General features: G+C 37.3%; 3 protein-coding genes across 3 annotated transcripts; 2 read left to right on the forward strand and 1 right to left on the reverse strand.

The window, feature by feature from the left end:
• The first annotated feature begins 5,265 nt into the window (after positions 1–5,265).
• On the forward strand, positions 5,266–7,650 carry LOC134818570 (somatostatin receptor type 1-like). Its single transcript, XM_063828187.1, has 3 exons — positions 5,266–6,588; positions 6,811–6,955; positions 7,345–7,650. The coding sequence occupies exons 1-3, from the start codon at positions 6,429–6,431 to the stop codon at positions 7,487–7,489; spliced, it is 450 nt and encodes a 149-aa protein (XP_063684257.1). The 5' UTR covers positions 5,266–6,428; the 3' UTR covers positions 7,490–7,650.
• On the forward strand, positions 7,614–20,379 carry LOC134818692 (uncharacterized). The gene is made up of 8 exons (XM_063828332.1): positions 7,614–7,738; positions 7,932–8,105; positions 8,435–8,494; positions 15,783–15,919; positions 16,075–16,148; positions 16,346–16,524; positions 18,107–18,130; positions 19,054–20,379. Exons 1-8 carry the CDS (start codon positions 7,614–7,616, stop codon positions 19,265–19,267), a joined length of 987 nt encoding a protein of 328 aa, XP_063684402.1. The 3' UTR covers positions 19,268–20,379.
• An 851-nt stretch (positions 20,380–21,230) lies between these two features.
• LOC134818693 (uncharacterized) lies at positions 21,231–26,515 on the reverse strand. The gene is made up of 3 exons (XM_063828333.1): positions 24,748–26,515; positions 24,014–24,306; positions 21,231–21,272 (listed from the first exon to the last, which is right to left on the reverse strand). The coding sequence occupies exons 1-3, from the start codon at positions 26,513–26,515 to the stop codon at positions 21,231–21,233; spliced, it is 2,103 nt and encodes a 700-aa protein (XP_063684403.1).
• Between the last annotated feature and the right edge of the window lie 423 nt (positions 26,516–26,938).

Below are 26,938 nucleotides of genomic sequence, written 5' to 3' on the forward strand. Positions count from 1 at the left end.
TGACTCTGCTTCTAATTGCCCTTGTTGACGTCACACTCCCCGTTACAATTAGCTGATATCTTCTCCTCTGATACAGTTGAGTGGCTTAATGTGTCGCCTCGACCTTAATTTTGGCCCTGTTTCTTAAGCCACTTAACAGCGGAATTGTGGCTCTGCCGAGAGGCTGCTCCACATGCACTTCATACGTGCAGTTCGTACTTCATGCAGTCCCCCCTCGTCTAGGTTACAATATACTGCACTCTCAGAGCCGTGATCTGTGAGTAATAGTTCAATTTCACCTGAGTCGGCAGCTTGTCAGACTGAAATGAACCTATGTTTTAATTAAACTGCAGATTAAGTGGTTTTACGGTACAGATCAAGCTGGTTGTCCTCCCCAAATCCCATTTGAGACTCCTCGCGAAATCATGTTCATATGTTCGGTATTTATTAAAAATTTTGGCAGGTTGCATGACACTACATTACATTTTGGGATCCAAACTTCTTGACACTTTGACAGCCACCTCTGATCCCTCCATCCTGGGGACATGCTACTGCTAGACACATGTAGGAGAGCCTTATACGCCCACTCGTAGTCGTACTGATCACTTTTATTTAAATTTCATGTTCACTCCCAGAATAACAGGCAGATATGATCTTGCACGCTTGAGACGTTATCAAGACGAGGATGGCCCCCACGTGCGTGCCCACGTGCTATTTGACCTGTCACTACACGTGTCATATGGTCGGCCTGGTAGTTGGTTTCAAGTACTCTGCACTAGTAGTGGCGGGTTGAATTCGCAATGTGCGACCTTGATTTCAGTTAAAATTCTGGGACTATATTATAGCTGACCGTCGATTGACCATCTTTCTTGCTCAATCATTTAATTTTAAAGGTTCTCGACAATTTAGTTTAAAGGCCGCCCGTGTCATATATTAGTATATTTGGTGGCTGCATGACGCGGTGCTCAACATATTTAACGTACAAACCGTTTGACTATACCTCTTTAAGTTTAACGATATTTTGAAGATCTCGTTGGATTATCATTAAAATTTAATTTAAACCAAATAACCACGTATTACCTGTCTAATTTTAAACGGTATTTCGAGTTCTTTGAACATTAATCAGATATTCCTATAATAAGAGCGACAACTATAATACCGTTTACGTGGTTAATCTAGCAATTTTACGAGTTATTTTGAAGAGGCCGCGACAGTATTTAAATGCCAGGCCTAGCTCACAAGCCAAGTTTGAAGTAGTTATATAAGGAAGAAGTCATAATCTCTTTAACGCCGAACGCGGAATATAGTCCTGAATCCTGATATCGTTCGGGTCATGCATTATATAACGGGCGTCCCATGTGCAGTTTAAATGATCCCACTGCCGGTCAGATTGCCGCAATAAAATCTAAAATATCCGTACGGTTCCCGTCAAGTCTGAACTAGCCCTGAATACCTACTTTATACCCTTCATATAAATTAATAAAGAACAAAGCACGTGGACTGCATCTGTAACTATTAGAGCAGCTTTAAAACATGGCACAGAGCACACGATGGTAATTCTTACTGCAGTTTCCCATGCCGATATCTCGCTATATAATAATTACAGTCGCTAGAACCTGCAGGTACAGATCTAGATACGGTACCTGATATCTCCGTTACTACACTACAGGTCTAGACGGTAGACCGCTCTGGATCTGATAAAGGGACCTTGCTAAATGTTCCAGCTAGATATGGTTTTTATTGATCAGCTGATATGGTCGTCACCACATTGGGTTTTGTATCAGAGAGCAAAGTTCTGCTGTGATTTAAAAACTTATATTAGAGCTTTTCTTCCTGTTCATCATGCGGTTTTGCAGCTGGTAAGACTTTGAAGATTTCTAGTCCTACCTTCATAAGTTGAAGAAACAAATATTTGAACATGCATTTCATTTGAATATCATAATTTGCTACTTAGGGCTTGTTTGTCAACATTTTATTATTATTAATGACAATTTTAACCTGCAATGCAACTCTTTGGAATCGGATAACCAAAAAATTTGGACAAATTTACTGCCAATTTTCCGCACAGAATAACTTCCAAAATATCCTGTCAAATATGTAATTATATTCGCTCTGTCATATTATAGCCATTCAACTTGTGTGTTAATATAATATCATTATAAATATAAAACATTTTACCATTTCGTCCCGAATTTCCCAACGATCAATTTCGAACCAATTAACTGTTAGACAAATTGACTTCCCTGTCACATGTAGTAATTAGCCTTCAAATGAGCAGGCTTCTATCAAAAATATTCGATTTTCTTACTTAATTTTGTATAAATTTTAAAGGTTTTTGAGGCCCAGGTCCATTTGATCAAGGAAAATCTTCGTTTTTTAATACTAAAGCTGTTCAGGAATTTTTCGTGATATTGTAACGCGGTTAAATTTTAAGATTTTATTTTCATACTTTTATTCGGCTTTTGTTTTATATCTGAACTTATTTATGAATTGATGTATAGCCAAAACGAGTTTGTTAGTGTTCTCCTTGGTAATTTCAAGTTTAATTCCAGTTTAATTCCAGTTTAATTCCAGTAAATGTTTTACGTTTCAATGATCAGCTGATATTAAAAGTATTGATCGATCTTGCTTTTTTATATAAATTGCAATGAAATTTCAATCTTTGTTCTAAACCGAGAACCATCATTCGATATGGACATCATGTCTGAAGAAATGGGCATGTTGTAAATCGAGAATTACATCTTAGGGGTAGAACGAATTTTATTAATTTATGAACTTTGGTCCATTAGCTGATGGCATAAAATGAGAGCACTTTAAGAATTAGGACAAATAGTAGAAATATAGCATTAATTAATGCACAAATTGTATCCATATATCCTTTATGAATGGAGACCGTATGCTGTCGATTATACTGCACTTACCAGATCTAGAGAAGTAGTTAGTAGTGAGATGTTACCAAATGTAGATGTATTTTGATCTATAGCACTACACAAGGTTACTTGAGCTCTCCCCATTTTTTAGATTTTATTTGAATTCTACAGTGCTCACTGCTCAGGGAGCAGGAAAATTATGATCTTAGTAATAATGAGCACATTCCAGCTCCAATTATGAAAATCTACAACCCATTAATCCCAAATACATAACAAGATGATACAATCCCAACCGTTTGACCCAGTAAAAATCTCTATTTGGAAAGTCAAATGTCAGCCCTCTTACAACTATAGGAGTAGGAGGGTAATTTGCTCCCTCAAATTAGAAGGTGTTGTAACTCAGAACTTAAGAACCTTAAAGGTGCTCTGTAGCGATATTTTAAGACTTTAGTCCCCTTATTGTTATCAATTAACAAAATTAGATATGGACATTATGGAGGCACAATCAGGGGGACGGTTAAAGTGCCAGAAAGTCCCTGGTTCTCATTAATTAAATGAGACTCAGGAGAGCGACTGCTAGTAAAGATATAACATATTTGTCTCCGCTCGAAGAGAGAGAGAGAGAGCGAGGAGGAGAGAGAGAGGAGGAGAGGGAGAGAAGGAGAGAGGGAGAGAGAGAGAGGAGGGGGGAGGTCCGAGGTAGTAGTAAAGGTGTCCTGATCACGTTTTAATATTTGCGAATTTCTTATGGGAGGTGAAACTTACCATTTGTTTTGCCACGTGACAGTGATTTTGGGATTTAATTGGTCAGTGCTGGAAGCTGATTGGTTAATCGTTGACACGTGCATCAGGGATTGTACCAGGTAGTCGAGGTGTCCTGCACCCCGGCCTACTAGTAACAACACCATCTAATTGTACCGTAACTTCTCTACTATTGTTACACCTGACTATATGGTTATTACATAGCTCCGTATATAATAACCCGATATTTTATATCTTACCAATATCAGACACGATCTATCTTATATTAACTACGTGGTAGATATTGGAGAATGGAGAGTGGTAGTATAGTCTGTGTTATAATGATCAGCGCCACCCGTTTATGCTTGTAACCTTCAGAAGATTTATGAGTATGACACATGATAATATTAATAATATGTCGTATTGCATGTCTCGTTGTGACATAATGCCTGATTGTGTCTGGTATAATCGGGTAATATGTCTGATATCTCTTCTGAATTTGTAATTGTGCTTGTTCAGTAAATCACCTGCCACAAACTCCCTACGTAAGGGTCCTCATCTGCTGGATTATAAGAGCCAGTACCTTTATTGTACTGTAAATAAATCGGAATAACCAAGTTCTGGAGTCGCATGTTGAACTTTTTTGTCGAGTTTGTTTTCTGGAGTTGACTCTATAAAATCTATACTGTGAATAGAGTTATCATAAGAATCCCTAGACATATTTCTCCTGTTACCGATGGCCCACTGAACCTTGTTGGTGGTAAATCTACAGGGTTGCCAAGAACTAACTGCCCACACGCAACCCTTTATTAATCGAAATTCTCATAATTCGTGTCAGAATTGCAGAAAATGTTCAAAGTTTGGGTCAAACTTTAATTTCTTGAAAGTTTTGTACAATTTTATTGATTACAGTAGGCGTGGCAGGCTACTCCCTATTTTCACTATTCTTGTCATAAAATGATAATTCTTTGAAGTTTGAGTTAAGAACTTAATATTTTCTAAACACATTTGATTTGATAATTGAAAAACTTTCCCATAATTACGTAAGTTATTAAAGGATTGTGCTTGCCAGTCTGCAAAAGTCGTAACCTCAAAAAAAAACATTTAATGTAAAAATGTTAAGCTTATTGCCCACAAATATTAAAACAATTTGCCGTCTTATAAGCGATCTCTTACCGCTCAAAGCTTGTATTGCTCTGCTAGTAAAAACTTAAATCTGCCAGTTTTATTATTATAACTCATACAGATTGTCGGTTTACTGGTTTACTCGCAGCGATTATACGGCGACTCAAAGCTTTTATACCACGCTAAGGTGTTCTTATGATGATGCTCATCATTAATATCGGCAATATGGCAAAATCGTTAGATGATCATGAATCATAGATTTTAGTGGAAAATATTTCATTTGGTCCCAATCTGTGAAGAAGGTATTTTTGCTGGGAACATTGAATCTATGCACTTTTCCATTTTGTTGTGTCCCATTAGAACCACCACTTTCTGTAAAGCTAACATAGTTTATCTCTGCCAAAATACGAGCCTTGGTTTATCTTCATCTCAGTTTCAATTATCATCGCCTTCTTTAATAGTTTAATGGTTATGCTTGATAGGCGCTGTTGCCCAAGATAGATGCCAAAATAACCGCTTGTTAAACTACTGCTAGACTACCACGTACACAAATTCGTTAGATTGTAAACAAATACTAGCACTGCTAGTATTTGTTTACAATCTAACGAATTTGTCGACCAAAACATATATGATGGCATATGGGTATTCGATAGAACTATTTAGTCATAGATGCAATTAATACATTTACGTTCATCTAAGCAAGTAAGAATGCTAAGAATTTGTCGAAATCAATTGTTTGTCTATAAACCTTTTTGTTTGGCATGACAACACGTAATTGATCTGTGCAATGCCAAGCTTTAAAAATTCCACGCCAACTTATTAAAGTAATTTGATGATCATTATTTAAAATATTTTATTTTACCTCGCAGCTCTTTCTTTACATTTATATTATATTGGCTTATTTATTGACGCTTAAATTTATTGACGCTTAAATTTATTGATGCGACGACCCTTATTTGGGTATTTTCCCTCTTTTGTTTATAGTTTGAGTTGTTCATAACGTTGGCCGCTAATTTATACCGATACTAATTTTAAACATTCATTTTATTGTCGATGGTATGCAATTGTTTAACTTTTGTATACTAGCCGCACGTGGAGTGTGGACGCAAACAAATAAATTGAAACAATTATTGTTCTTAAAGCTCTGAATGCATTGATGTAATAATATGAAGATAAATGTTGAAAGAGCTTATTTTTAATCAGAGCATATTGCAATATTGTATTGCGAACTGATCTTAAGAAGGTTCTGCAATGGTGTTTGTCGTTTATTATAGTGAGGTTTGTTTAATTTGTCTTGTTTTACATCGTCATAGTTAAGCTGAAATGCGAGCAACGCACATTTTAAATGCAGCTATAAACTGCTCATAAAAACTTAAACTTTAAGGGTTTGCAAAAACCCTTTAACATATCGGTTTCACTTTCACATATCGGTTTTGTGCGCTTATTTTTATTAACATCAGTTTCAATATCTTGTTATTAGAACGCAACAATTATAAAGCAACTTCTTATTTCTGCTTTAAACTATAAACTTAAATTATCGACTATGCTTTTTTTGACATCGCTAATGATCACCTGTGGGTTTAATTCTTGAAAGTGGTCTTGTGAATCGAGAACTGTTATTAAATCACTACTTTTACTTTTAAGATTTCAATCTGATCCGAATAAAACTGTTGAAAATTAACGATATCTTTAGTGCAGGATACTCTGTCTGCAATGAACGAAACCGTGTTAATTCTTGTAGAAGAAAAAACGATGGCGAACGTGACCATGATTCCCCAGGGGCAGGACCCTCTTGCCGCAGACTGGCTGTCACAATCTGACAAGATTGGTTTCCTCTTTTTACTGTCTATCATCTGCTCTGTCGCATTCTTTGGTAAGATTCAAAATATCCGAAATATTTCTGGAAACGTTTTTACTTCTTAGTAAGCTAATCATGAATTTCAATTTCATTCTTCTGATTTTCGGGAAAGCACCACCCATGGGGTTCCTCATCTACACATATGTGTGACAGATTTTTAATTTTTGCTAAATTGAATAACTATTGAATAAACCCCAATTACTTAATTACAGTAACAAATAATACCCCCCTCCCCAGGAAACGCCCTCGTTTTGACGATAGCAGTCAAATCCTCCAAGATGAGAACTACAAATAACTGTTTCATCTTTAACTTGGCTTTCTGTGACTTTGTTGTGGGCTGCTTCAGTATCCCTGTCATGATCACTACTCTGCTAGCGGAGAGGTATGTGCCATGTGTTGTTATCATTTCGGCTATTAGGTACAATTGACAATGCCGACTGGCTATTAACCGGCTATTAACCGGCTATTAACCGGCTATTAACCGGCTAATAACCGGCTAATAACCGGCTATTAACCGGCTATTAACCAGCTATTAACCGGCTATTAACCAGCTATTAGCCGGTTTATAGCCGGTCAGCATTGTACCTATTTGCCATCATTTTATCATATCTTAACCGAGAACAGACAATCTGTGTTCACCATGTTATTTTAAAACATATTGGGCCTCATGGTTTGGGTTTGGGTGACAAAATAAATACTACTAATTTTGTAATGTTTGGTATTCGTTCAACATTCAAGCTTGATTATTTAATTAAAGCAATGTCTTGACAGGTGGGTATTCGGAGCGACGATGTGTAACATAACAGCGTTTGTTGATAACATGGTAATGATGGAGAGCATCTGGACCCTGGCCACTCTCTCTGCTTTCAGAGCTATGAGCGTACTTGATCCTTTCAGGGTCAAACAGGTATTGTAACACTATACTATTTAATCTCTATTCTTGTTTGCAAATGTTTGTTCCTGTTTTTTATTAGATGAAGTCGAATAAAAACTACTATGGGACTTTAAATTGTTGGTAAGTCATTGTATAAAATAGCACGATGAAACCAACACCGAGAACTGAACAATTTCAGCGTTCCATAAGAAAGAAAGTACTGATAGGACTCTTCATACTATCACTGCTTGTTGGAGGTTTTGTTGCTGCACCTCTTTTTGGATGGAGCCAGTAAGTTGGAAATGTTTAATTACTCCGGATATACACCATTTTCCTCATGAAAAAAAAATGTGAAAATTGTTTCGCTTTCGAAAATGGAAATAGACCGATCTCGCCGATTTCGCCATATCATCATATCGCCAGATCTTAAGATCTTTTCTTCGTCCATGAGGATTGAGGAATTAACGAAACCCTTTCCTTTCAGCTATTCCTTCTCCTCCTTAACATTCAACTGTGGATCAGAATTCGGGTCCTACTTCATGACTTTCATAGTCCTGGTCCTGTTCCTCCCTATATTTGTAGTTGTGATATCCTATATTATCATACTCAGTGTGGCGCTGTCTAACTTTGCAGAGAATCCTTCACAGGATAGACGCAGGTTTGTTGGGTTTTACATTTATTACATAATTAATTAAATTTAATCATACGTCAGCTTAATTAACAACTTTTATTAATATTTTCAAGTTAGAACGCTCCGGTACTGGGAAGAAGAGCTAAATTTTGATTTTTTTTGTTAATTACAGTGCCCCATCCTTTTTCTGTTTATAAACTTATAAACTATGAAAGGTTGGCGATTTCTTGATTTTCGTTGGGCAAACATGTACTTTGAACAGTGGTCTACAAGTACAAAGTAAAAAATTTTCTCTCAGCTACATGGCAATGATTGCATGATATGCAAAATTTGCATTATTCCTTGATCTTTATTAGGGGAAACAATAACAATGTCAGAATGAAATTCATACGAGTAGCAGTTGCAGCCTCTCTGATGTATGTTGCATTCTTACATCTTGCATTTTGTGTGACTTCAGGCTCAAGTTGAAGTACTAGGCCCGCTCTGAATTGTACTAATCCTAAATTTGTGATTTCTTCTGATCTATTATAAATACTAGCGGTGTGCCCGTCCTATGTGGACTATTGGTCTTGCTTTGAAAATAAAAGTCCGTTTTGAGGTAGTAAAATTTATTCAAACCAACCAGCCTAAACCATCGGTCATAAATTTGTGATTTTACTTGATCGGGCTTGTATACTACATAATGCATTCCCTGAATATGACTGATTCTTAGTTTATGATTTCACATGATTTACTGTATGCTGATTCTTTATCTATAAATATTTTATTTATCAAACTATAAATAATTTATAAATGAAATACCCCACCCCGATGCCCCCTAATTGATGCTCTCATTATTTAATTGCATGATACAGAAAATTAGCATGAATGTTAGAACTTTACTAGGAGACGTACCACCACTATTACAAGACTGGAGCTACTGCCAGTCCAGTACGAAATGTATGTTCGCTAAAACTGCTAATCTTCAATACCACTCATTCTTTCTAATTAATTGCAATTTAGTATGATTTGTTATCTTGAAAACAGGATTAATGCAATAATGACCAGCTCGAAATATTTTTAACCTCCCTATTCTCATAATTAATTTCTCGATGATCAAACTCTGAGGGGAGGTGAGGCATATTTTTTGACACGTGCGGCAGACGTGATTTTAGAATTTGGTTGGTCATCAGTGGAAGCTGATGAGTTCATCGCTGTCACATTTAAAAAATATGCTTCACCTTTCCACCAGAATCCACAGCTATAACATTGTTGACTGTATGATTTTCAGTGTTCTTGATTTCAATCCAACAAGCATAAACACACGTAACGACAGAAGGGAGAGCGTGTGTAGTTCTTCCAGTTCACACCAGTCAATAAAGTTCGTTTTCCCGTATCATTTATAATGGCTGTTATCATAACTCGTGTCTCATATAGTCATATAATTGTTTGCTATCTGTGAACTGTTAAAATATTGAGGCTGCCACTATCAATTACCTAACAAAACATGATAAAAGTATATTGCATTTGGTCACGAAGGGAAACACACAACGTTTATAAGCCTATAAATAGGCTTGAACCCTTCGTAAATAAACTTTTGTAAATAAGCTACATCTTAAAATTAATTTGTTAGGGACTAGGGAAAAATATAACTTCTGCTGACCTGAAAGTCCAAAGTCACTTGGTGATCTTTAAAAAAGGATCTTACAATCATCGTTAAGTGGTATAACTGATGCAGGGACAAAAGGATTTCGCGGCGATTTTGGCCAAAAATCGCGATACCGCGAATTAGGTACATTTCGCGGTATATTAAACTATACATAAAATTTGTCGCAAATAATAGGAAAAATCGCGATTCCGTACATGCCGCGATTTCCTTTTGTCCCTGAACTGATGTAATATTTCTGGTGGCCCAGGTCTTAAGGTCTTTATGGTAAATCTTTGTTTACCGGGAAACTTCTTGAGAATCACTAATTATCGTTACCTTATAGTTAAACTTCCCAATTATTGTCGGTTTCTTAGTACAGATAGGGTCCAGTAATGTAATCAACCTTAATAAAACCAAGAAATCCGTGTGTGTGTGTGTGTGTGTGTATGTTTGAAATTTCCGAACGGTTATACAAAAAAGACGGTAAAAGTTACGGGACTGGTTTTTTCGGTATAGTGTCGACAAAACTCTGACGAAGCCCATAAGCAAATTGTTTAAAAAATCGGCCGGTGGTAAGTGGTTTAATTGATGATTTTGTTCCAGAAATGTGACATAAATGGATGGGAGAGAGAACGAGGAGGATAACATGTACCGTAATTAGTTTAGCCCCACGTAATATCAGAGCTCTCTCTTGCGGCCGCTTTGTTTCAACTGTAGGGAGATTTCATACTTTCATAAGACAGCGTTATGCGTGTTTTCAAATATAATATGCGGGTGTGGTGCGGAGTTAACAAGGGTTAATTTCTATAACGATTTAAATAAAAATAGAAAGCGGTTCAAGACGGGAGTGATAAGGTGTAATACTCGGTGTTCAGACCTTATAATGATCATGGAGTGTGGTGCCTCATGGCTAATAATGACTTAATTATCCACAAGAAATAACTGATTATGAGATTATTGTTTAAGAAACTATTGGGTCACCTAATGCGGGTTTTGACTCAGCGGGTAATTACTCCTACCCTTTTTAACTGCGGCAGTGAAATCCCGGCCGTAGGCCGGGTTACACTAGTCATCACAGTGCTGGCAAGCACGACCGTTGCATTTATTGTGGGTATACTATGTACCCCATTTACTATTATACCCCCTTTACTATTATACCCCCTTTACTATTATACCCCCTTTGGTACACATTACAAGCCTCTTTCGTGCACGCGAAGCGTGCACTCCGGCCGGAGGCGGCGGCCGAAGGCCGCCGCCTCCGGCAGGAGTTTTTTCAGGCATTAAGACTCATCGGAAGTCGTTCAGCAGATTTATTTTTAGTTCAAAACATTCTAATTTGATGTCAAAGATGACAGGAATAAAAAATAGTTATGTTGAGATTTTTAAGAAATTTGCATAAAATACTCGCCAGCACTGTTATACGAAATTCGGTAAAAAACCCAAAATCGCCATATTCAGGTGCCTTAAAAACCATGTTAAAATTGAGTTAGAGATCTGAAATTTTTCAGGGCGTCTAGACGTTGACCAAAGCGAGTGCAAAAAAAGTTTCAGGTTTCAGGAGCATCGGGAAATGGGTTTTCTAGAACCCCTGTTTTACGATAGATTGTCGTGATACATATATACATACATATATATTTTACCAAAACCCATATTCATGGGTAGAGTGGACCGCTGCCAGTGTCTCTCTTTCCCAAACAAAAGGAAATGATATTAATTTGATTGACCGTTCTCAAATGCAAATTGATACCGAGAATGAAATCGGTCGCTCGCTTTTCCCATTCATTCACGGCTTACGAATTGTAATAAATTTCGATTGATTACATCAGTCAGATGCTGTAAAAATCTCTTTGGGTTGCGTTCGGATCGATACCTAGTATTTCGGGGTAAGGGTAGTAGTTATTGCTTATTGAATTAGCTGAAGTTTATTGAATCTTTATTGCCGAGTACAGCTGCCTTTGGGTAGATCTTCTTAATCTATTACAATTGTAAATGAATGGGAAAAGCGAGCGACCGATTTCATTCTCGGTATCATTTTGCATTTGAGAACGGTCAATCAAATTAATATCATTTCCTTTTGTTTGGGAAAGAGAGACACTGGCAGCGGTCCACTCTACCCATGAATATGGGTTTTGGTAAAATATCATCTCTTTTTGATTATAATGTCAGGGTACTTTATAAAGTCGAAATATAAACTGATATCTTCATTAATTAATAAGGAGGAAGTTTCAACGATTTCGAAATTTTCCTTTAAAAACATTTCCTTGTGTTTAGGTAAGCATATCGGTCGATCACTGACTGAATATGCCACCTAATACTCATTCAAGTTGGCATTAAATTCATATATAATGACATTAAACTGTCGTGGCAAAGCAGAATTTGTTGGAAATCACGAATGAGCAAAATTCTCACCTTTCGCACGTGCAAACTTTGAGCGGACGTTGCGTGCGCATCCAATATTGAATCGCCGTAAATTTTTGCATGTAATTGTTTTATATATAGCTTGATAAGCATGCAAAGTTTCAAAGTATTTCAAGAAGAACTGTAATCACAACGGCACTCTAAAGTTGACAGAAAATGACGAAAACAGCAATTTTCAGTGATTTTAGCAATTTTCTATCAATTTGGGCGTGTCCCCACGTGTGCAACTTTTCGATTTTCAACTTCAAAACTAGCCTAATGCACAATTTATACCTATAGGAAGCAGAACTGAGCTCCTCAACTCAAGGCATGGCCCAACACCAGAGAATACTAAATCGCAAAATTGACGTTTTTATAAAATAATTCTTCAAAAAAGCACAAACTTCAATGACGAATATCTTTATGAAGGAGCAAGCTAGAAAAACTTTCCGGTAGATTTTCAGAATGCTTGAACAATTATCTAAGATGAAAATCTCCTCAGATTTTGAATAAAATTACTCCTTAATGGTTTAAAATTAATTTTAAAAGTTATTACTTTGTCAAAAATCAAGTTTTAAAAACGGTTAACTTGATGACGTCATCAAGGGGTGTTTATGACGTCAAATAATTTTTTTATACAATGTAAACTAAAGTGTAAACAATTATTTGCAAGACCTGTGGTCGGAAATGGCTTTATCTTTTATACTTTTGAATCTATGGACAATTAAATACAGGCTACAATTGACTGGCAAAGCGTCTATCCCTGAATATGTATATATATATATATATATCACGACAATCTGTCGTAAAACAGGGGTTCTAGAAAACCCATTTCCCGATACTCCTGAAACCTGAAACTTTTTTTGCAGTCGATTTGATCAACGTCTAGACGCCCTGAAAAATTTCAGATCTCTAACTCAATTTTAACATGGTTTTTAAGGCACCTGAATATGGCGATTTTGGGTTTTTTACCGAATTTCGTATAACAGTGCTGGCGAGTATTTTATGCAAATTTCTTAAAAATCTCAACATAACTATTTTTTATTCCTGTCATCTTTGACATCAAATTAGAATGTTTTGAACTAAAAATAATTCTGCTTAACGACTTCCGATGAGTCTTAATGCCTGGAAAACTCCTGCCGGAGGCGGCGGCCTTCGGCCGCCGCCTCCGGCCGGAGTGCACGCTTTGCGTGCACAAAAGAGGCTTGTAACGTGTACCAAAGGGGGTATAATAGTAAAGGGGGTATAATAGTAAATGGGGAACATAGTATACCCACAATAAATGCAACGGTCGTGCTTGCCAGCACTGTGATATATATTCAGGGATAGACGCTTTGCCAGTCAATTGTAACCTGTATTTAAGTGTCCATAGATTCAAAAGTATAAAAGATACAGCCATTTCCGACCACAGGTCTTGAAAATAATTGTTTACACTTTAGTTTACATTGTATAAACAAATTATTTGACGTCATGAACACCCCTTGATGACGTCATCAAGTTAACCGTTTTTAAAACTTGATTTTTGACAAAGTAATCACTTTTAAAAATGATTTTACACCATTAAAAAGTAATTAAATTCAAAATCTGAGGAAATTTTCATCTTAGATAATTGTTCAAGCATTCTGAAAATCTACCGGAAAGTTTTTCTAGCTTGCTCCTTCATAAAGATATTCGTCATTGAAGTTTGTGCTTTTTTGAAGAATTATTTTATAAAAACGTCAATTTTGCGATTTAGTATTCTCTGGTGTTGGGCCATGCCTTGAGTTGAGGAGCTCAGTTCTGCTTCCTATAGGTATAAATTGTGCATTAGGCTAGTTTTGAAGTTGAAAATCGAAAAGTTGCACACGTGGGGACACGCCCAAATTGATAGAAAATTGCTAAAATCACTGAAAATTGCTGTTTTCGTCATTTTCTGTCAACTTTAGAGTGCCGTTGTGATTACAGTTCTTCTTGAAATACTTTGAAACTTTGCATGCTTATTAAACTATATATAAAACAATTACATGCAAAAATTTAGGGCGATTCAATATTGGATGCGCACGCAACGTCCGCTCAAAGTTTGCACGTGCGAAAGGTGAGAATTTTGCTCATTCGTAATTTCCAACAAATTCTGCTTTGCCACGACAGTTTAATGTCATTATATATGAATTTAATGCCAACTTGAATGAGTATTAGGTGGCATATTCAGTCAGTGATCGACCGATATGCTTACCTAAACACAAGGAAATGTTTTTAAAGGACAAATTTCGAAATCGTTGAAACTTCCTCCTTATTAATGAAGATATCAGTTTATATTTCGACTTTATAAAGTACCCTGACATTATAATCAAAAAGAGATGATATTTTACCAAAACCCATAATCATGGGTAGAGTGGACCGCTGCCAGTGTCTCTCTTTCCCAAACAAAAGGAAATGATATTAATTTGATTGACCGTTCTCAAATGCAAAATGATACCGAGAATGAAATCGGTCGCTCGCTTTTCCCATTCATTTACAATTGTAACAGATTTTAAGAAGAACTACCCAAAGGCAGCTGTACTCGGCAATAAAGATTCAATAAACTTCAGCTAATTCAATAAGTAATAACTACCACCCTTACCCCGAAATACTAGGTATCGACCCGAACGCAACCCAAAGAGATTTTTACAGCATCTGATTGATGTAATCAATCGAAACTTATTACAATTCGTAAGCCGTGAATGGATGGGAAAAGCGAGCGACCGATTCATTCTCGGTATCATTTTGCATTTGAGAACGGTCAATCAAATTAATATCATTTCCTTTTGTTTGGGAAAGAGAGACACTGGCAGCGGTCCACTCTACCCATGATTATGGGTTTTGGTAAAATTTATATAAAGATAAAAACAGCAACAAAATGTGTACTGAAATTTCCTATGATATTTGTTGCCAACGTCATTTCAAAACATCATGAGTTGACTTCCTTTATACTGCTGATTTTATCTTTGCTGTACGCTGAATCTTTTGCAGGTTTTTCAAGCTGAAATGGAGGCGAAAGAAGGCTCTTCGCTTGAAAGCAGAAAGGTCAATTCTCGTTTAGTGGCGTAAATCGCTCTGAAATCATTGTTTTAAGCATAATGCATAGGAAGCATATTTGTTTTAATCAACGTGTCGTTCTCTTAAAACGAAGGGAATCAACGTACTGCAGTGTAGTACTGTTAGATTATATGCATGAGGCATATGGGGCCAGTAGGACAGTGGGAGTGGCATATGGCGCCAGTAGGACAGTGGGAGTGGCATATGTGGCCATAAAAGATCTAGGCTTGTCACCAGGGCCTAAAATAGTCAAAATCGGTTTTATACAAACGATTTTCAAAATTAGTCTCTCTTCTGAAAAATTATGACGAAGTTGGTGGTGACTTGCGAAAGTGGTATTTTTGCCATAGTAAATTACGTGTTAATTTGTGTACGTGTATTGCTGAATTGCCAATGTTAAAACACTTTTTAAATGTTGACTATATCAATAAATTGTAATTAATCAAATCGGTTTTATACTGTAAATTCCGTGAAGCCTTTTTTAATCTCTCTCTTCAAAGCCTGAACAGTGAACACCTTTATATCATATTTAATATTTATATGATATATAGGTGTTAATCAACACTTATAAGTGTTGATTAATACCGATTATCTGTTTATAAAGGATCTAATAAAGTGTCCCCCAGCAGACCACAAAGACCAGGCACCCCAACTAAACTTGTCACCCCACCCACCACACCTATACCCGGGGTACGGGCCCTCGCTAGAAACAGTGGTCTCATGGTTTACCCCGCAATGGCTGCTAATGGTGACGGTAATATAGGTCAGTAAATCTGTATGAAATAATTACTTTAATTTATCAAAATTCATATTCATATTCGTTAGAATAATCAATGTGTTATCATATCGACTTTCGTACTACATATTTAATTAGTGTGCTCATTTTTATTTTGTTTGGCATAATTGTTCTTCTATCAGGAAAACTAGAAAAGACTAAGTCAAAGTTGTCGCTAAAACTTTTCAAGTCAAGATCAGCTAAATCTTCAATACGGGTTTCAACGAAGATTTTGTCATAAAGATTTATTTTTATTACCTTCCAATTTATGAATCAAATACACATATCCATGGACGTGTAATAATCAATGGTGATTCGGTTTCTTCTCGATGAATAATCCTCTGCAAGCGTTCCATCATCGCTTGTAACAGTTTCTGATAACATTTGAAAGATTCTAACAATGGTTTTTGTCAGGTTCTGATAATAGTCGGGGTATTCCTGGTGTGTGTTGGACCCATCCTAATCGTTTGTCTTATCGCCTACATCAGCAACAAGTTTATCTCGATGAGGGCAGCTTTTTTAGTTTACACTCTATCCCTCTCTCATTCTGCAATAAACCCTGTGGTCTACGGGTTGTTTGATATTCGGTTCAGGTGAGATTTACTGTTGAAATGAGTTTTTGACGGTAACACGAGTCTTGTCCGACAGCACTATTTTCTTGTGCTTTAAGTGGTATCTCAAATTTGGCACATAAAAAGTCGCGCACACTTGCACAAATTTTCCGTCTTAAAGACATTTTACTATCTGGAACCTTTGAAGGAAATACAGGGTGGGCCAAAAGTCAGTACCCATACGTTGGCCTTTATACTTATAGCTCAGTCACTGAGTGCCCAATTTAAATACTTCCTTCTGATATGACTTAGTACCACCACTGGTTCGAGGAATTTGTCAACTCGAAAAATATTCGCGTTCATTTTTTTCAAATGGAGGTTCATTTTCACATTTATTTGATAGTTTGGATAGTTGGATCAAGCTTAATGTTATTAAATTGTGTTTGGCCATTCGAATTACGTTCGTCCTGAAAGAATTAAAACTGTAGCTTCTCAGATGACCGAGATATGAAGCATAACGAGTTTATTCATTACGTGTGATCAGGTGATTGGATTACCTAATCACGTGATAAGGTGACCCCGTTAACTACCCCGTTAAACATTATGGGAATTGTTAAGAGTGCCCAATTAAGGTGTCGTGTCACGGTGTCACATAATCACCCAGTCAATTTTGTTAACGAGATACAGAAAATGCTTGATAACTTCGTCATTTCTAATCCGTTTTGCCTCATGTTTTCAGATCATATGTAACATTTGATAGTCTACCGTCTCTGAAAAAATTAGGCGTTCAGCATGTTCAGAGAAAACAATATAGGTGTTTTAATATTGAATGGGCGTGGTCTAAAATATTCGAATTTTCAAATTTTGACGACGGAATCCTCGAACCAGTAAGTACAGTATGCAATCTGCAAAGCAACAGCTCTCAAATATAAAACACGGCGGAGCTATTAAGGCCAACGTATGGGTACTGACTTTTGGCCCACCCTGTATTATGTTTGGATTTCGAGATATATCATATATGCCTTGGTACCACTGCAAACCACCGATTTGGAGATATTTTCTTGGGTTTGAAGTGATACCTCATATTTGGCACATAGAAACTCGCCCAAACTTCCACAGATTATCCGTCTTATAACCATTTTACTATCTGGAAAGTTTCAAGAAAATCGTACAGTAAAACCCGGCAGCAACTTTTGTCCGAAAAACCTAGTTTCGCAGAGTCCGAAAATAGTCACTGTCGGACAAGAGTCGACCAATCAGTTTTGTCCAGTACAACTCAGTGTTGGCTAATCCATGTATTTTTTGTCAATCATAATAAATATTTATCTACAAATTATATAAATCAGATAATTAAATGAGGTTGGCATAGGTAATCCTGAAAAAATCTGTAAATTGAAGAGCTTTGATTAATTATTGAGCCTAATATCACGACGACATGGCTCACTGACCGCTCGTTTGACATTGTTTAACATTGTAGCTATGAATATAAGTGTTGAATGTTAATGGAATCATAAAATCATCATTGGCTCCATTTCAATATTAAATTATAAGTAGTTAAATCATAAGTTAACTTATAAGTTAAATTATAAGTTGTCTAGTCAAATGAACCAGAGTTTATTTTTAGATCTTACGGTACAGAAATTGTCAGGTATGTGGAAATCGTCTTCTGCATCTGGGTTTTTATCAACAATCCTTTTCTTATCTTCTGACTTCAGTCATGTCTGAAATCTGTAGCTTATGACAAACTATAGTAACCCAGTTATATTCCCTGGATGAATTCAACCTAACCGAACCATGATATTATGTCTTTTATACCGTAAAAAAGGAGCATCAGCTTGACTGATACTCCGTGTTTTTACTAATCGCTTTAAGCTCCGTAATCTGCTGAAATTCCTGCTAATTTTGCTGACTTCATTTCATCTGCTTTCTTTTAAAACTTGTTTGGTACTGTGTCCAACATTTTGCGAAATTTGTGACAAAGTATCGGAAAAAACTTAGCTCACAAGTATTTAACTTAAAAATCAGTTATTTGCAAAATTTGACGAATTTGCATACCTTAGTCTGTAATATTATGGGGGGTATAATTTGGTCCTTTTCGGGCCAAAGAACCATATTTATAACAGTCCATATTTTTACCCCCCATAATTTAACCCCCCGAGTCAAATTTTGGTGAAAAAAATTGGATCAATATTTTCGATTTTCGATTTTTTCACGAAAGGAAAGTCGCAGTTAAAATTGTGGGGGGTCAAATTTGGTTCTTTTCGGGCCAAAGAACCATATTTATAACAGTCCATATTTGTAACACCCATAATCCCCCCCCCCCCCCCCCCCCCCATAAGGCCATAATATTACCGACTAAGGTAATGCTTTACATCACAGGTTCCAGACTCAAATTATTTTGTTGTTTATATCCTCTTAGTTCAAAAACTGCATAACCGCATATATGTATTTGCATTTACGATAACAAATATTTCGTGAGCATGTAGTGGAATATTCTGATTTCATTCGATGTAGTATTTAAGAGAAACGAAAGTAGAATTTCAACTTACTAAAACAATTTCCGCCCCACAGGGAGGCGTACAAAGCCATGTTTATGCGGGCTCGACCAAAAACCTTCTACTCACAATCCCAACAAAGATCCTGTGTAGCTCGTGGGGCTGGGTCAGGGATCCATGAGGTCGTGCAGCGGCAACTTTCATCAAGACCTAATCACCAGTCAAGTGGCAGTCACATGGCAGACAATATGGACGGAGATCTCGTGACAAACTGTGATATGATCTCGTGACGAAACTGTGATCCTATCCCACTATTTCGTGACAAGCTGTGACCTAAATTTGTCCAGCTTCAAACTGATTCCCATTGCGATATGTTAACTTTGTGAGGATGGCATATTAACTCAGCAAAATTACAGTTGACGAACGAGTTGGTCATATCAATGACGAAATCGAACGAACTTTCAAGCCTAAGCTAAGGGTGTTCAGCCTGATATCTTTGTGAAACTTGATTTCGAGAAAGCAGTTATTTAACAAATCAGGGCGCGTTGTGAAATTTTAGGAGATCGTGTCTCTCAGCTCCCAAGTTCCCAACCACCCATCAATAACGGTCGCGGCGGCGAAACACTTTCTTTCTTGGTTGCCCACGAGGGTTCCTAAAACAAAAAGTGTGGGGATATTCTTTTTATAGCTGCTGTTTGTTGGATAAGACTGCTTCCTCGAAATCAAGCTTTAAAAGCATCAGGCTGAACCCCCACAATCATAAACTGATGCAGGTCATATTGTAGGTCCTCCTGACTTTGTGATAACGAGCTTTTTGATAAATAACCCTTAGGTTCAACTCAATGAGTAACTGAATAACCATTAATTTTTACAAGAAGGTTAAAACGAACTCAATAATCCCACTATTAAATTATTGTGAAAATTAACTTACTATTCGGGAGATTTCTTTCTAATCGGAAATGATTAATGAACAAATTTTAAACACGAATTAATCCAATTCCTAGTACTGAAGTGATATTTCCTTGCCGAACTTCCTCTATTCGTTTATCAATATAATTTTAAACGATTATATTAAACAATTCTAATGCAATCTGTACTTTTTATACCATGTCTATTTCAGGCTTATTATTTTGGTGAAAAGTAATTATATCTAATTGATACATTTCAATTGCAATTTCACCGTTCAGTTTATCCGGTCAGACATTATAATTGATACATCAATTAGTTTGCCAATTCTAATTTAGATCAAAAGGTCGTACAGCAACAACTTTAATCAAAACCTTATTACCAGTCAAGCCACAACATAGCAGAAAATTTGGACGGAGATCTCGTGATGAAAAGCTGTGGTTTGTGATATTATCTCGTGACGAAACTGTTGTAAAATTAATTATATCAAATTGATAAATTTCACCGTTAATTCTATCCGGTCAGAAATTATACTAGATACATCAATTAGATTAATCTGCTTCAATTAGCTACCAATTTCAATTTAAGAATAAAATGAAAAAATCGTATCACTATTTTGAATCATTGAATCTTTTATTCAAAGAAAATAATAAACTCCTAAAATATCGCAACATATTTTACAAAATAATGAATATATGTATCCGTCAACAGAGCGTATTACTGACTTTTCATAAGATAATACCAATTTCAATTAAACATCTGACCAGTAATTTATTATTAATAGAAACGCAATTATAATTTAAAACAGCGATAAAATTGTTTTTTGCCCGGTGATCCCACCCAAAAAAAGTGAATAAATTCACAATAAGTGCCTCAATTCACAATAAGTAAAATGAATTGTGCGATAGTTTCTTTTTAGTCTGAATGCATTTTTATCGTGCCGCCGTCACCCTTGGTACCATCGAATGGATTGCGATTTGAAAAAATAAAAATTGACCATCATGGACTCAGACCAGTCAGAGGTTCTGAGTCGATCTGAAGTCCCTTTGACTACCCCTCCTTTTACCTCCGAACCAACCGATGGAGTACAACATCGTGATGTCAGCGTTGATACCATGAGCCCTGCATACCAACTACGATTTTCTCCTGCAGCGCTGCGAGATCTACCTGAGAATCTGAGCCCATTTTATCGAGATCAGTTGCAAGTTCCAGACAAATATCAAAGCAGCCCTCGTCACAGTAAATCATCTTTCATCGATACAAACGAATTTGATAGTTCTGATGAAATTGCGAGTATTGGCCCTAGGAAAAACAGTAAAACACCAGAAAACCCAGATTTTCCTGATATTAGCTCGAATATGTCTGGAAGGTCTGGAAGGTCTGGAAGGTCTGAAAGGTCCGAAAGATCTGAAAGGTCCCACAAGTCCCAAAGATCAGGATATGGCATGTGGACGCTTGATACGAATACGATGAATATCATGAATAATCACTTTTTGCGGCACCCCCGGACCCCGACACCTGTCACTACTCAGCAACGGATAACCAAAGCAGTTGGTAAGTACCGAGATCTCTTATTTATTTTAATATTTTCCAAAGGTTTGAAAAACTAAATTTGCCTATTGAGAGCTCCAGGAATCTATTGTTTGTGATTTGTGAACATATAACCGTGGGCAATCACGGTAATTTTTGTTCACTTGCAATCTCATTGTCTTGAAAATGTCTTGAGATATTTGCGGGATCATAAACACAAACATAGTAAGTGTAACATGTTTTTACATCATCTATCAAATCGCAGAAAGTCTTACCAGATTAAGCTGATATTCGTTTTACCTTAATTGTTGCACGATTCAGTAAGAACTAAGTAACTCGGGACTTTTACCGATACTTGAAATTCGATATTTAGCGTCATCTAGCATCATCTACTCAACTAGCATCATCTAGCGTCATTTCACGCTAGATGACGCTAGATGACGCTAGATGACGCTAAATGACGCTAGATGACGCTAGATGACGCTAGATGACGCTAGATGACGCTAGATGACGCTAAATGACGCTAGATGACGCTAAATGACGCTAGATGTCGAATTTCAACTATCAGTAAAACTAAAGGTCCGTAACTCGATGAATGGATGAATTAAAGTATGCCAAAATAGCAATCACAAATCAATCATCATTCCTCCCGACACATTATTTGCGAGTTGCGACAAATGAGTGATTCATAGGTATAGCCTACATAAGCACATACGATGGGCAAGTATAAGGACATGTGAAAAGGCCACATAAAGGCCTTATGGTGGCCGATTAGAGGCTGTATGGCGTCTGAATAGTGGCCGTATAGTGGCCGTATGGTGGCCGCTTAGAGGCCGTATCGTGGCCGTATTACATTTTTTACTATAGGCTAAATTCTGTCGATATCCCTTCAATGATCTTACGCTATTTTTGGCCGCATGTTGGCCGCTTAGAGGCTATATGGTGGCCGTATCGGGCGTATGGTGGCTGCATGGTGGCCGCTTAGAGGCTGTGCGAAGGCTGTGTTTATTGTTCATTACACCCCGAAAGCACATACATATTATCGCTTGCGCCATTAATAACCTGTAAAATAGATACTTTTCATGTTTCTAATAACTTCATAGCGTATAGTAAGATCCGGAAAGGCATTGTTCTTGACCGTACCACTGTCCATAACAAAACAACTACACTCTCTCTATTCAGGGACCCTTTTCCAATAAAGGCGAGCTAACAATTAACATATTCCATCTCAGACATGATATAACTCTTCTTACCTTCTTACCAATTGTCTTTCTTTTCTTAAATTGCATTATAATTTATGAACATGAATTTTATGTCTTGCTAGTAGTTTTGCTTTTTGTGAGTTAATTAACTTAATTATTGGAAACTATTATTATTGAAAACGGGATCAATACCAATTAGCACTAAATATAGTTGTGAAGGTGTACAGTTGCCATGGTGACAGATGGTGAGTTTCCAACCAATTTCAGGTCACATGACCAACAAGTTTGATGAGGAGCTAAAAGAGTTCGCCCTGATCACTTCTGCTCATGGAGTTAGGTATGTCATGTTAGGTATGTCATGTTAGGTATGTCATGTTAGGTATGTCATGTTGGGTATGTCATGTTGGGTATGTCATGTTAGGTATGTCATGTTAGGTATGTCATGTTAGGTATGTCATGTTAGGTATGTCATGTTAGGTATGTCATGTTCGGTATGTCATGTTAGGTATGTCATGTTAGGTATGTGATTTAGACCCCACTGCTCATAGAGTCTGGTATGTGATTTAGACCCCATTGCTCATAGAGTTAGGTATGTCATTTAGACCCCACTGCTCAGTGCTCATGTCACGTTAAGTATGTAATTTAGACCCCGGGCCCGGTGGCCACTGAAATGCAAAAAGCTTGGAGTTTTGTTGGCCACTAGGAATTACCCACATCTATTCAAACTCATACATACATGTTACATGGCGAGATCTCCATCCAAAAGGATTAGTCTGCGTCGACTGCGTCATTACTTTGTATTATACAACTTCGGCGGGTAACATTTCTCCATCCCTTTCGGTCTGCAGCTAATCTTCTCATACAATCAATCGTGAGTCCATTCTGATCCAATCTCTGCTCAGCATCCTCAATAAATACATCATTTAGGCTCTTCCTAGGCTTGCCTCTTGACCTCTTCCCATGCTTGGGTTTCCATTCAAGTAAATAGTTGGGTAACCGATCTTCAGGCATTCTACTGACATGTCCAAACCAACGCAGCCGTTTTGTTGTTATTATGTCAGCAAGAGCAGTTATTGATGCCCTTCTTAAAACATCCTCATTACTTACTCGATGGAACCACCTCACTCTCAGGATTCTTCTTAAGCAGTACTGATGGAAAGACTCCAATCTTCTTGTCTGCACTTGAGTCGTGTTCCATATCTCACATCCATAGGTCAGAATGGTAAGAACAGCTGCGATGTAGATTCGCACTTTGTTGTTAATGCTTATGTTCTTATTCTTCCAAATGTTGTTGAGTTGGTTAAAAGCTCCAGTTGCTTTTCCAATCCTGACACTTATTTCTTTATCAATCTTGCCATCTGATGTAATTTTGGCACCCAAATAAGTGAATTGAGTGACCTGCTTTGCAGAGTTTCCATCGACAGTTATATCTATGGTCCTATTCTCTGGGAGTGGGTGCTGCGATGTATCTTTCCCAATGACCATGATCTCTGTTTTCTTTGCGTTCATCTTTAAACCCCCGAGCCCACAGTATTTCGCAATATTGTCCGTAGTTTCTTGCAGTCCTTCAACAGTGTCATCCATTCCTGCGATGTCATCAGCATAGTCCAGATCAATGACACATTTTTCCGGTTGTCTGGAACTTTGTCTGTACTGAAGAGTAAAACCACGGGATATATTTTTAAACTTCTCTGCAAGTTCTAATCCCCAGTTAAGTACAAGATTAAAAATGGGGGGCCCTTGCACATCACCTTGTCCAGTCCCCGAATCGACATCAAACCATCTTGTCAATTCTCCATTGACACGAACTGCACTTTCAGTTGCTCTAAAGAACGCTTTGAAAACATTGATATATTTTGTCGGAAGACCATAATGTTCAAAAGCTTTCCAAATAAAGTCACGATTGATTGAATCAAAAGCAGCTTTAAAATCAATAAAGTTTATGTACAAAGGGACGTTGAATTCTATACAATTGTGTATTATACAATGAAGTGAGTACAGCTGATCTATACAAGAACGGTTTCTCCTGAAACCACACTGATTCTCTCTGAGTAATTTTTCAAGCCCATTACTCAGTCTTTTTAACAACACAATTTGGAATAACTTTGATACAGTTGAGCGTAACGTTATACCTCTGTTATTGTTGCAATATGTGAGGTCCCCTTTCTTTGGGATGATGGTGATTATTCCTTTTCTCCAATCATTAGGAATATCCTCACTTTTCCACACAGTTTCAAAAAGATCCTTTAACCAAGGCAGAAGTCCAGAAGAACCGTACTTTAACTGCTCATTTGAAATTTCATCAATTCCAGCACTCTTGTAGTTCTTCAACTTCTTGATAGCTTCCTCAATTTCAAACAAGGACGGTGGCTCATCATCATTACTAAGGTATTCAAAAGAAAGTAACTTTTCATCCTGATCCAATATAGAGAAATCCACCGCATTTGCTGCTGGCGTCAAGAGTTCTTCAAAATATTCGGCCCAGCGATGTGACTGAGCTTCGGGATCTGATATAAGTGTCCCATTCTTATCCCGCACTGCCGCAGATCTGTTTACTCTCTTGTTTGTTAAGGATTTTATTTTCTGCCAAACATCTCTTTGTTGACCCTGCTTGGCAGCATCTTCTAATTCCTCAGCTACTCTAACAGCCCAAGCATTATCATCTCTTTTACAGTTCTGCCTAACAAGGCCGTTAATCCGCGAGTACTTAGCACGGTTCTCAGCAGTACTGGGTTTCTTTTTAATCTCCCCTCGTTCTTTTAGGAGATTTTTAGTATCCCTTGAGAGATGTTCTGTTCTCTTTTTCCGGCCCCTTTCACCCAGCACTTCAAATGAAACATCAGTTATTATATCTCTCAATTTCTTCCACTGTTCTTCTAAAGGAGAGTTTCCATGCTCCTGATCGTTGTTATAGTACTCTTCAGCTATTCTGTTACTATATTCCTGGCTCTTAGATCTATCACGCAGGTGCTCTAAAGCAGGCTGTCTTACACGCTTCTTTCTTTTCTGAGGACACTTAAGTTTAATAGATACATATCCTCTTACCAGATAGTGAGTAGTATTTATATCTGCTCCTCTCATGCTCCTGACATCAAGCAAAGAATGGCTCCATCTCGTCGAAATACACATATGGTCAATTTGAGTGACGGTGTTACCATTTGGGGATCTCCATGTTGTCTTGTGGATATCTTTGTGTTCAAAGAGTGTGCCTCCGATCGTCAGCTGGTGCATAGTACAAAAATCTAGCATCCGTTTTCCGTTATCATTTGATTCTGTGTGATATGAGTGTTTTCCTATAACACCAGGGTGAGCATCAGTATCCCTTCCAACACGAGCATTAAAATCTCCTAAAACTATTTTTATATCATGAGCAGGTAGTCCCGATTGAACATCATTCAATTCCTTGTAGAATGAGTCTTTTAAACTGATCTCTGCATCCTCAGTTGGAGCATACACAACTGTAACACTAATGTTGATGTGTTTGCTATGTAAACGGGCAGTCATAACCCGTCCTGATACTGGGGTGTATGATATGAGAGTATTCTTCATCTTTTTGGAAAGAACAACACCAACTCCTTCTCTCCGTACTCCATCGCTCCTGCCAGAATAAACCAAAACAGCCCCATTGTCCAAAGTCTGAGTTCCTGATCCAGCCATATGTGTTTCAGTTACCCCAAGGAGCTCTAGTCCATAATCATCAAAACCTTTTCCTAATTGATACATCTTACTGGAATTACTGACAAGAGAAGTAACATTCCATGTACTGATACAGAGAGGATTCTTTACAATATTTACAGGATTAGACATACTTGATTGTCTGTTTACAAATGACAAATCTGATGAAGGAATTCTGTATTTACAGTGTTTACGTCGGCTCTTACGGGAGTTGCAAACAGACATCAAGCTACTAGGGTCCTTTCGGCTTTGCCTAGTCGCCGTCATCACTCCACCTGCGCCTCCACGTATAATACTATTGAATGACACTGTAGACGTTTCTGTAGCGGTTTGATTTAAGGTGGATGGTTTGCCGGACCTTCGCACCCGATCCAGAGGCAGCACCGACATCAAGAAGTAAGCGCTCCGTCCAGACACCAGCAAGCTGGTGGTTAGGTTCGATATAGGGTTTGCAATCGATAATATCGGCGATAAAATTATAGGCGATAATTCGTAGTAAAATCGTTATCGGTTATCAGCGATAATTTCTGACCGCTAAACCGATAATTTCAGAAATTTCTTTTCAAAAATAATTTCGGAATTTTCGAGACTTTACAGCTAACTCGCAGATTCTTACCTCCCATTTTCACTAGATTGATCATAAGATAT

The sequence above is a fragment of the Bolinopsis microptera genome, chromosome 7, assembly GCF_026151205.1.
Source record: "Bolinopsis microptera isolate Bmic1 chromosome 7, MBARI_Bmic_1.0, whole genome shotgun sequence".
NCBI lineage: Eukaryota > Metazoa > Ctenophora > Tentaculata > Lobata > Bolinopsidae > Bolinopsis > Bolinopsis microptera.

What these genes read in the sequence shown, in the direction of transcription:
- LOC134818693 (XM_063828333.1), bottom strand. Translation starts at nt 26,515, where the DNA reads ATGTCTGTTTGCAACTCCCGTAAGAGCCGACGTAAACACTGTAAATAC. An exon ending in ATATTGCAACAATAACAGAG is followed by an intron (nt 24,307 to 24,747) that starts GTATAACGTTAC and finishes TAGAACTTGCAG; the next exon opens with AGAAGTTTAAAAATATATCC. An exon ending in ATGGAAACTCTGCAAAGCAG is followed by an intron (nt 21,273 to 24,013) that starts GTCACTCAATTC and finishes CGGACCTTTCAG; the next exon opens with ACCTTCCAGACCTTCCAGAC.
- LOC134818570 (XM_063828187.1), top strand. Translation starts at nt 6,429, where the DNA reads ATGAACGAAACCGTGTTAATTCTTGTAGAAGAAAAAACGATGGCGAAC. An exon ending in CTGCTCTGTCGCATTCTTTG is followed by an intron (nt 6,589 to 6,810) that starts GTAAGATTCAAA and finishes CCCCCTCCCCAG; the next exon opens with GAAACGCCCTCGTTTTGACG. An exon ending in ACTACTCTGCTAGCGGAGAG is followed by an intron (nt 6,956 to 7,344) that starts GTATGTGCCATG and finishes ATGTCTTGACAG; the next exon opens with GTGGGTATTCGGAGCGACGA.
- LOC134818692 (XM_063828332.1), top strand. Translation starts at nt 7,614, where the DNA reads ATGAAACCAACACCGAGAACTGAACAATTTCAGCGTTCCATAAGAAAG. An exon ending in CCTCTTTTTGGATGGAGCCA is followed by an intron (nt 7,739 to 7,931) that starts GTAAGTTGGAAA and finishes CTTTCCTTTCAG; the next exon opens with CTATTCCTTCTCCTCCTTAA. An exon ending in GCAGTTGCAGCCTCTCTGAT is followed by an intron (nt 8,495 to 15,782) that starts GTATGTTGCATT and finishes AGTGTCCCCCAG; the next exon opens with CAGACCACAAAGACCAGGCA.